A 10,664-nucleotide genomic window follows, 5' to 3' on the forward strand; every position below is an offset into this window, starting at 1 on the left:
TAATTGTTTGAGGGATCCCAAATCGGTAAATAATATGTTCCTTCACAAAATCAATAATATTGGCCGATGTGACTTTCTTCAAAGGAATAGCCTCAACCCACTTCGTGAAATAATCGGTGGCAACTAGAATAAACTTATGCCCCTTGCTAGATGGTGGATAAATCTGGCCGATCAGATCGATAGCCCATCCCCGGAACGGCCAAGGCTTTATTATAGGATTCATAGCCGATGCGGGTGCTCTCTGAATGTTACCAAACTTTTGACAACCTTGACATCCCTTGAAATACTTAAAGCAATCCTCGAGTATGGTTGGCCAAAAATATCCATTCCTTCGGATCATCCACTTCATCTTAAAAGCTGACTGATGTGCTCCACACACTCCTTCATGTATTTCTCCCATCAAACTTCTAGCTTCATCATTACCCAAGCATCGGAGAAGAATTCCGTCAATAGTTCGATAGTACAATTCATCTTCGAGGAGTACATATTTGGTTGCTTGAAATCGAACTCGCCTTTCAACTTTTTTGGATGGATCTTTTAGATAATCAATAATTTCTTTCCTCCAATCATCGGCACCGATCGCCGATATCGCATTAATCATAGGCTGATATCCCGAGGCATGCTGAGCTAACCGATTGGCGTCTTCATTATGCAATCGGGGAACATGCTCTAATCGGAAATCCTTGAATTCCTTTAACAGTTGCATGCTTTTCTCAAAATAAGTTATGAGAACTTCACTTCGGCATTCAAAGCTCCCGGCCAATTGATTTATAACCAACATAGAATCCTCGAAGATTTCAACAGCATCAGCACGAACTTCTCTTAACAACTCCAATCCCTTGATCAGAGCTTGATATTCAGCCTGATTATTTGTTGATGTGGCAACAATCGGCAAAGAAAACTCATACTTCCTCCCCTTAGGAGAAACTAATATAATGCCGATTCCTGCCCCCCGGTCACAGGTAGATCCATCAAAGAAGAGCGTCCAGGGTACAATTTCCAAGGTTTCCACTATACCGCAATGCTGAGTCACGAAATCGGCCATAATCTGCCCTTTGACTGCCTTAGCCGATTCGTAACGCAAATCGAACTCCGACAGCGCTAAAATTCATTTACCGATCCTACCACTCATAATCGGCATAGATAGCATGTATCGGACCACGTCATCTTTGCAAACAACAGTGCATTCGGCCGATAACAGGTAATGTCTCAGCTTGATACATGAAAAATATAAGCATAAGCACAGTTTCTCAATGGCCGAATACCTGGTTTCAGCATCAATCAACCTCCTACTCAAATAATAAATTACCCTTTCTTTCCCTTCAAATTCTTGAACTAAAGCTGAACCGATAACCGATCCATCGGTAGATAAATACAATCTGAAGGGCTTTCCTTGTTGAGGTGGAACTAGAACTGGAGGATTTACTAGATACTTCTTGATTTCATCTAGAGCCAACTGCTGTTCTTCTCCCCAAATAAACTCTTGATCGGCTTTCAATTTAAGAAGAGGACTGAAAGCACGAATCTTACCAGACAGATTAGATATAAATCTCCTGATAAAATTTACCTTGCCGATCAAGGATTGGAGCTCGGTTTTGTTGGTAGGGGCCACTATTTTATTGATAGCATCAATGGATCTTCGACTAATTTTAATACCCCTTTGATGTACCATGAAACCAAGAAACTGCCCTGCCGATACACCAAATGCACACTTGTTGGGATTCATCTTCAATCCATGCTTCCTTGTGCACTCTAACACTTTCTGTAAATCGGCAAGATGCTTTGAGAAATCTCCAGACTTGACCACCACATCATCAATATAAATCTCTACGAGCTTGCCGATGAATTCATGAAATATAAAATTCATAGCCCTTTGATAGGTAGCACCAGCATTCTTCAACCCAAAGGTCATGACTATCCATTCAAATAACCCCACATGACCAGGACACCTGAATGCGGTTTTTGGAATATCCTCCTCTGCCATGAATATTTGATTGTATCCTGCATTACCATCCATAAAGCTAATGACCCGATGATCAGCCGCAGCATCAACCAGCACATCGGCGACAGGCATTGGGTATCCATCCATCGGCGTGGCTTTATTGAGATTCCTGAAATCAATGCACACTCGAAGCTTCCCATTCTTCTTGTATACCGGAACAACATTGGAAATCCACTCGGCATACCGACACTGTCGAATAAACTTAGCTTCAATAAGTTTGGTGATTTCGGCTTTAATGTCAGGTAGAATGTTAGGATTACATCGGCGAGCTGGTTGCTGATGTGGCCGAAATCCAGACTTGATGGGTAACCGATGTTCAACAATTGATCGGTCTAAACCAGGCATCTCGGTATAATCCCAAGCAAAGCAATCTTTATATTCCTTTAACAAACTAGTCCATTGTTGCTTACACTCAGGATCTAATTTAGCACTAATAAAAGTAGGCCTAGGCTTATCACCACTACCTATATCTACTTCTACCAAATCATCGGCCGATGTGAATCCCTGGCCTAATTTTCCATCATCGGCGAATCTATCCATTAAAAACCGTCGTCAGAACCGACTGCTTGGATCGGTGGAATCTCGTAATCGGCAACCTTGAGAAAATCTTTCTCCCAAACTTCCCCTGAAATGCACCTGGTCCTTTCATAGGTGTCCGCCTCTGCCGATGCGATAACATAAGAAGAATCTCCTGGGACAATCTCAATTTTGTCACCTACCCACTGAACCAAGCATTGGTGCATTGTAGATGGGATGCAACAATTGGCATGAATCCAATCTCTTCCCAACAATAAGTTGTAAGCACCCTTTCCACCGATGACGAAGAAAGTTGTCGGCAAGGTCTTGCTGCCGATGGTCAACTCCACACATATTGCCCCCTTAACCGGAGACACGTTTCCTTCAAAGTCTTTGAGCATCATATCGGTCTTGGTCAAATCCTGATCCCCTTTCCCAAGCTTCCGATATACTGCATACGACATGATATTAATAGCAGCTCCTCCATCAACTAGGATCTTGGTCATTGGCTGCCCATCAACCCTCCCTTTGACAAACAGAGCTTTGAGATGTTGTCTCTCGTCATCGGCAGGTTTCTCAAAGATAGCCGTCATCGGATCCAGAGCCAGCTGAGCTATCTGATCAGAAAATTCCAACTCATCATCACTGGATGGTGCAAGAAACTCCATCGGCAACATAAAGACCATGTTGACCCCTGCCGATGGACCTTCCCTCTTATCGTCTAATGGCTGCTGACTTCCAGAGTTCTCGCCCTTGCTTAGCTCCTCTTGCCTTTCACGCTGCAATCTCCTTTTCTGTGTCTTGGTTAATCCTTCAGGACACCATGGAGGAAGTGGCTTCTGCCTCGCTGCCGGGCGTCGGTTCTCCCTTGACTCCATACGATGCGTGTTAGCATCTCTGCAAAATATGAACTCATCGGAACCCGCGCATTAGCCATCTCTTCGAGCTCTTCCTGGTTCCTGGGAAAGTACTGGACACGGTCACCAAGCCTGTCGTGAACGCTAAGCCTGCCCCCCAGCCGATCATGAACTGACGCCCTTCCTCTGATTGGCCCATTAAATCGCCGTTCATCATCATAATAACGCCGATCGGTCCTATCGTACCGATCATAACCGTTGCACTCAGGGCAGTCTCTGACAGTAGGAAGCTTGATATTTTCCTCCCAACAATGGATGAAGAATGGACAATTCCAATGATCCCTGTGCCGATTCCACTCCTGTCGGCGTCTTTCTTCTTCCCGTCGATAATCTTCCTGCTGGCGCCGATACCGATCTTCCCGTTGTTGCCAATTTTCTCGAGGCCTTCTATGAGTTATGACGATACCAGACCGAGGAGGCCTTCCTGAGCTAGTTCCTTCCTGGACCAAGCCCTTACTTCTTGCATCGGCAGTAGTAACTTGATGCTGAGGATCTACCGATGCACTCTTCTCAGCTGTCTCCGATGTTAAGACCTTAGCCTTCCCCTTAGCATCCAACATGTTTGTCGGGAAAGGATGTTGGTCTATCTTCATCGGTTTCTGGGCCTTGGAACTGTCAAACTTGATTCTCCCAGACTCTATAGCCGATTGCAGCTGCTGTCTGAATACTTTGCACTCGTTGGTGTCATGGGAAGTTGCATTATGCCACTTGCAATATCTCATCCTCTTCAACTCTTCTGCCGATGGGATCACATGATTAGGTGACAGTTTGATCTAACCTTCCTGAAGTAGAAAGTCAAATATCCTATCAGCCTTAGCGATGTCAAAAGCAAACTTCTCTGGTTCCTTCTGCCCAAAAGGACAAGACATCGGCTTCTTGTTTTTTACCCACTCTGCCAAGCCGATTACTGGTTCTTCATCAGAATCCGAGCTTGTTGCTTCATCGACAAATGACACTTTCTTATTCCATGCTCTTTTGGGCTCGAAAGGCTTGAGGTCTTGATCGAAATCCTCTGCACCAAATGACTTAAACTTTCGAACTCCTGAGAGGCATACTTATCCCTGATATGTGGCAACAAGCCCTGGAAAGCCAAATCGGCTAGCTGCCGATCATCTAGAACCAAGCTATAGCATTTATTCTTGACCTCTCGTATCCTCTGTACAAAACCCTCAACCGACTCATCATTACGTTGCCTCAATTTGACCAAGTCGGTGATTTTCTTCTCATGGACCCCCGAAAAGAAGTATTTGTGGAATTGTTTCTCCAGATCGGCCCAAGTAATTACTGAGTTGGGAGGTAATGATATGAACCATGTAAAGGCCGATCCAGACAATGATGATGAAAATAGACGAACCCTCAATTCGTCCCTGTTACCAGCCTCTCCACATTGAATGATGAACCTGTTGACATGCTCCATGGTTGACGTGTCGTCCTGCCCGGAAAACTTGGTAAAATCCGGTACCTTGTACCGATGTGGAAGCGGGATCAAATCATACGCGGGAGGATACGGTGTCCGATAAGAGTAAGTGTTGACTTTGGGTTTTATCCCAAATTGTTCCTTCATTACTTCAGCAATCTTATCGGCCCAATATGCATCGGCATCCTGCCGATGAGGTGGCTGCGGATCTGGCATTTGGTGGCGAACCTCCACGTGTCTGTTCGGGACGTGATCTGCACGGAACATTGGGTTGATCACCTGCCCTCCAATCTGCGGACCACCAAACTGCTGTCCACCGATTTGCTGTCCCCCGAATTGCTGTCCGAAATTCATTGGCTGGTTGGGAATCCCCTGACCTTGGAACCCGGGATAGACCTGTCCTTGCTGGAACCCTGTAGTCTGATAACTCTGCTGGGGCGATTGCGGAAAGACTTGTTGTCCAAGCCATCCATTATTAGCGTTCATCGGCATAGGCGCTGCCGATGACTGGTAATTGGGTATCATCATTGAATTGACATACCCCGACTGTGCCATAGACCTCTGTTGCATCAGCATTGATTCTGCCGATGCATTAGGCATCTGGAACGTTGAATCTTGAGGATTTCCAGTGTGAGGTCTTGCAGTAGTGGTTGTGGTATACCGGGGACTCTGGTTCAACGGCACATTGGGAGGTGCCGATGTCATAGGAGTCTTGCCCCTCATGTCGGTTATCTGCGATGTACCTGGCATCAATTCTGGAGGCATACCATAACCCCACCAGTTGGGAGGAAGAGTCAATCCTGACATTGCCGATGCCAACATATCTGTAGTCAGCTTATTCTGCCCACCTGAAGTCTGCGGGTTAGTTGTCATCGGCACAGATAGAGTACCAGAAGCTCCCGATGTACTTGGAGGAACGGCAGATTGTGCACTTGCAGCCGTCAAGGCAGCCGATGGAGCCGTGACTTCTGGTGCCGTGGGCTGGTGATGAGAGGGGCCCACATACTCTGGTGGGATTTGTCCTTCCTTGAAAGTTCTTGCCACGGCATTGAAAACCGTATTAGACAGTACACCGGCTTGGTTGATCAAAGCTCGGTTGATAGCATTGTCAACCATATCTTGAAGCTTGCCAGGATTGGCGTCGAAGGTAACCTGCCGTGGTGCCGGCAGTGCATCTTTCTGGACCACTTCGCCGCTCCTGTTTATGCTGAAAGACCTCAGGCATTGCTGCTTGAACTCTTCCATGGCTTGGGCAATAGCTTGCTTCTGCTCATCCTTGAGATTGGCCTCCGTCACGGGGATGACGTTCTTCTGATCGAGGTCAGAGATCGACATGTTGATCCTGATCTTGAATCTTGTCCCACCGAGCGTGCCAAAAGATGTGTTGATGCAAAACTGATCTGCAAACACAAAGGACTAATACCCGATTCAAATGTTAAGGCGTGCCAGCCGATTTGACCTTACTATCGGCAAAGGTGATAACTCGAATACTTTAGTCCTGACAACAGCGATGCGCCCGGATGTCACGGCTAAGAGGTACTCACGCGGAACTTGAGAACACGCCGAGCTTAAGTCGACGAATTCTTAAGAACTCGTAATAAAAAGGAAAAAGTATGACGAAGTCGTCGAAAAAGTAGATGCTGGAATATGAGTAAAAACGTGTGTTTGATTGATTGATAGATAGATCATTACAAGGCCCTAGGGTCTATATTTATACCCTGCTCAAAGAGCTACAACCAGACACGATTAGAATTCGAATTCCAAATTACACGGAATCCGTATACAAAACGATGTAAATAATTAAGGAAATAACAAAACTATCCCTCGTGACAAACCGAAACTCCTCCACATAACGACCGGCAGCTTCCGGACTCCCTCTTTGCATCATCGGCAGACCCTTTGCCATAGTCATCGGCAGACTTTCTTATCTAGCCATCGGCACAATATTACTGCCTGTAGACTTAGTCACGTTCAACTTCTCCCTCATCGGCAACCATCCTCATCGGCAACTCACTTTGTAAACATCGTACTGCCACCTTATCCTGCCATCCTAGACACGTGCCCAAAAACGATGTCAACACATGGCTCTTGCATCGTCCGAGCTCCGATAGTCCAAGCGCCTTGGCTGCTTAAAGCTGACGATACAATTAGTGAGCAATCACAACACTAGCAGTACGTAAATGGAAAGGGAAGAAAATAAAAGACTTTAAACAGGAGTATCCAATTAAGAAAACAATGTGATGATCGAATCCAATACATATAGAGGGTAGCAATCAAATCAAACACCGTCACCCTCTGCGCTGCTGGGCCTTCTGTCAATCCCAACGTTCATCAGTAATGCCCAGACCAGTGTTATGAGCTCGCCGCCGCGGGCTATTGCCTCTGCGTGCCCCTTGAGGTTGTCAGATGGAGCTATGTACAGGATCATCTGTGACCAAAATCCAGAGAGGAACTTCCATGCCGCCGTGGGCTCCCCTTGCTGCAGCAGCTTGTTCACCAGCTGCTCGCCAAGCTTCACGCCATTGATCAGCACCACATGATGCTTCGGTTCCGGCTCCTGCAGCAACGACAGCAGCTTGTTGTACCTAGTAGTAGCCTCTGCCGATGCTACCTGGGCATCAAGCACACGTGTGCAGTCCTTCTTCACGGCCTTGTACAAGCTCTTGCACCATTCATCGTCGTCGGGAAGCAGCTCCGGCATGTAAGCCACCAAGTAGGCACAGTACCTGTATATATCATCTTGATGTAACAATCTTGAAATCAACAGAACTTACCATTTTGGAAAAAAAAAGTAGGCACAGTACCGTGACAAGTGTGTGGCGACAATCATGTCATCAGAAAAACGATGGGGGTGTTGTTGCCCTTGCCCCTGCGCCTGCCTCATCTCAAGGATGCTTGTAGCGATGTGCCATGTGAGCATGAGATCAGAGATACCTTCACTCTCACAAGCCCAGAGGAAGTCATTGCTGCTGCTGTTGCCATCTTCTTCTTCTAGGATCCGGCAGAGGAACGTCTTGGGATGCTTCAGGAGCCCATTGTTACTCGTGAGGGCATTGAAAATCCTAGCCTTGAGCACCCCTGGAACCATGACATTCTTCTTTCTGTCGGGCAAGCGGAGGAGACGCAGGACAAGGGAAATCGCTGGATCAATTCTTCTTCTTGGATGCAACACTAGCACTGAACATTGGTACATTTTATCTTCCCAATGGGTCATCAGCTTGTTGGACCGGCATCGCAGAACACACCCACAATCATCCATTTTTGCATGCAACGAGATCGCTGCCAGGCATCATGGTTATTTACTACACAGCGACTGAAGAGGGCTACTTTGGTCCAGTTAGAGCAGATGTAGGAAGCAATCTCCCTTGCTTCAGCAAGCACAACTAATACAAGTAGTATCGCTACTGGAATCACATCATACAATAAATTTCCAAAATGCACCTCCTTGGAATCAGAAGGATTTGGGTCATCCTTACGACCGCAATTTAGATGGCAGTAAAACTGAAATAGATCTTGTCCACCGGAATGGACTGAAACGAACTCTTCCACGTACATTCCAGCTAGCAACAAGCAGTAGCCTATAGTCAAGAGTGAAATACTGATGTTTACTATGGGCAGCCAGAAATTTGAGTAATGGATTGGGATGGATGAATAGTAATAATCATGTAGAAAGGAAAGCTCATCTGTTATCACGCCATGCACCCTTTCATGATCCTTTTCCTTAAGCAACTTATGCAAGAAGAAGCCACGGATTTGCTTAAAGCCCGCTTCAGCAACCGTGTAGCCTGCAAATCGGCATCTCAGTAGCTTGAACAAGGTGAATGAAAGGCAAACCTTTTTGAGCCAAGGCGCTGATGTTAGGACCATGTCATCCAACAACCAGACTTTGTCCATAGTCACCAAACCAGAACAATGACTGCTCATCGTCATGCTGCCATCTTGGTTACGGCACATCCGTTTGAAGAAGAAACCATGAGCCCCCTTGTATACTTCATCTCTGTCCTCTCCCATAACTATAAGTGGAGGAGGACGATAATGCTCAACTGTCGTCGGTGCAGGTATACCACCTGCATATTTGCTCTTCATCCTGGCCTCTTGCAATTGCCTCATATATCCAACAATAAGAGGAGGGTTGCGTCCAAACGCAAAAGAGCGTCGGGCCTTTTGGAATTCATAGTACCTAAATGCTATTTTTGTGAAGACAAGAGCAAAGGTGATGGGTAGAAGTTTGATGAAGGGAATATTGGTATGAAAATATGTGTAGGGAGGCACGAGTGATACCAAAAGGTAAGTTGACCAAATTGCCTGTACAAGCAGTACCATAGGGAGCCCAATAATTCGACCTTCTCTTTTGCTTGCAGCGACTGTTGTACATGTATTGATTCCAACAATGTGTACAAGGCCTGCCCAAATTAGGACCAGAACCAAGTGCTCCCATGCATCACAGTGGCTGTCGATATAGATAGTCTCTGATTTTGAGAAGGTGTTCCATGTGGCGGTGGTTGAGGCATTAGAGGCAACATAGGAGAGGATTGGCAGGAACAAGGTGTTGGCTCCCTGAAATAGGGCGCCAACGAAAGCACGATGCCGATAACGAATCCCATAGTTGCCTATTCCGACAAGGATTCCAGCCAGGATGGCGTTGCCGAGTGTCAGCCCGTTCACTCGCACCATCTGCGGTCCTATATATCTCAGCCGTGCGCTTTTCGAATTCCTCCACTGTGAAGCTGGGACAGGTGACGTTCATCATCTAATTCACGCAAGTTGGCCATAGAGAACACATTATAATTAGTAGTGGTCCCATGCATATATGCATGGTTAAGTTCCTCACATAACAAATTGATGTTGTTTTTTCTATAACAGTACTGAGTTAATTTGACGATGTTAGCACATAACATGCAGCGGAGGCCACAACTCTGATCTACATACTCTCTATAATAACTAAAAAAACAGGGGAAACTCCGTTTCGACCACGTGTGAATATTATTACAAGCTAAGTTGACGCAGCGATTGTGCAAGAAATGAGGAAGCTAATGTGATAGGGCCATATATGCATGGCCTCCAACACCAATGCATGCATGTAACGTAGTAGTAGCTTTGACCATATTTCCTTATACGAATAAGCTAGTGAAAGTTGATAACTAGTAAAGTATATTGTATCTTGAACAAAAATCAACTGTTTTCATTTTATTTGCACAAGCCAAACTTAAATTCATTCTGTTAATGTATTGTTATAAATAGTTGCAGTATTGCCAGTATATATGTTTTCTAGAATGGCATGCATCGATCTCAGGCAAACAAATAGATTAAAGTTTTGTATGAGCACATAGTAATTAGTCTACCCTTAACAAAAATATAAGAAGGCTTTGTTCATACTAAAAACGTTAGGCAGCATGCATAAAGAGGGTGAGAAAACAAAGCATGGAGAAAAAAACTGAGTGGTGTCATGTGGGGGAAAATTAACTTACCCTGATACACTATGGTGCTCTCCTCGATGATCACCGTCGAAGATAAATATATAATACGACTACGTTAGCTACTTCTTTTTGGTGGTGAATGGTGACTATATATATTCTACTGTAAGTCTGTAACGGTGGTGCCGCGCTTGTCCTGTCTGCAGTTAATTAAGCTGGTATATATGCAGCCATCCTCATCCGCAGCTATAGCTAGCTAGCTATTTATGCATGGATTGTGTTATTCGTTTCTTTTCACAAGATGATGCCCGCTAGCTTTGGATATATTCTTTGCTTGCGGTTTGGTTTTGGTAGTGCAGCATGTTGTACCATGCATACGGGGCATGGCGTGGCACACT

At 45.5% G+C, this 10,664-nt stretch overlaps 1 protein-coding gene across 1 annotated transcript; it reads right to left on the bottom strand.

The window, feature by feature from the left end:
* LOC8054511 lies at window positions 6,830–9,639 on the bottom strand. The gene is made up of 2 exons (XM_021454723.1): window positions 7,657–9,639; window positions 6,830–7,578 (listed from the first exon to the last, which is right to left on the bottom strand). Exons 1-2 carry the CDS (start codon window positions 8,109–8,111, stop codon window positions 7,131–7,133), a joined length of 903 nt encoding a protein of 300 aa, XP_021310398.1. The 5' UTR covers window positions 8,112–9,639; the 3' UTR covers window positions 6,830–7,130.

This window comes from Sorghum bicolor, chromosome 2 (genome assembly GCF_000003195.3).
Source record: "Sorghum bicolor cultivar BTx623 chromosome 2, Sorghum_bicolor_NCBIv3, whole genome shotgun sequence".
Lineage (NCBI taxonomy): Eukaryota > Viridiplantae > Streptophyta > Magnoliopsida > Poales > Poaceae > Sorghum > Sorghum bicolor.

Bases quoted from the DNA above. Each gene is read 5' to 3' on its own strand.
- LOC8054511 (XM_021454723.1), bottom strand. From the start codon at position 8,111: ATGGATGATTGTGGGTGTGTTCTGCGATGCCGGTCCAACAAGCTGATG. The intron at 7,579-7,656 runs GTACTGTGCCTA...TGATATATACAG, and splicing joins GTCGCCACACACTTGTCACG to GTACTGTGCCTACTTGGTGG.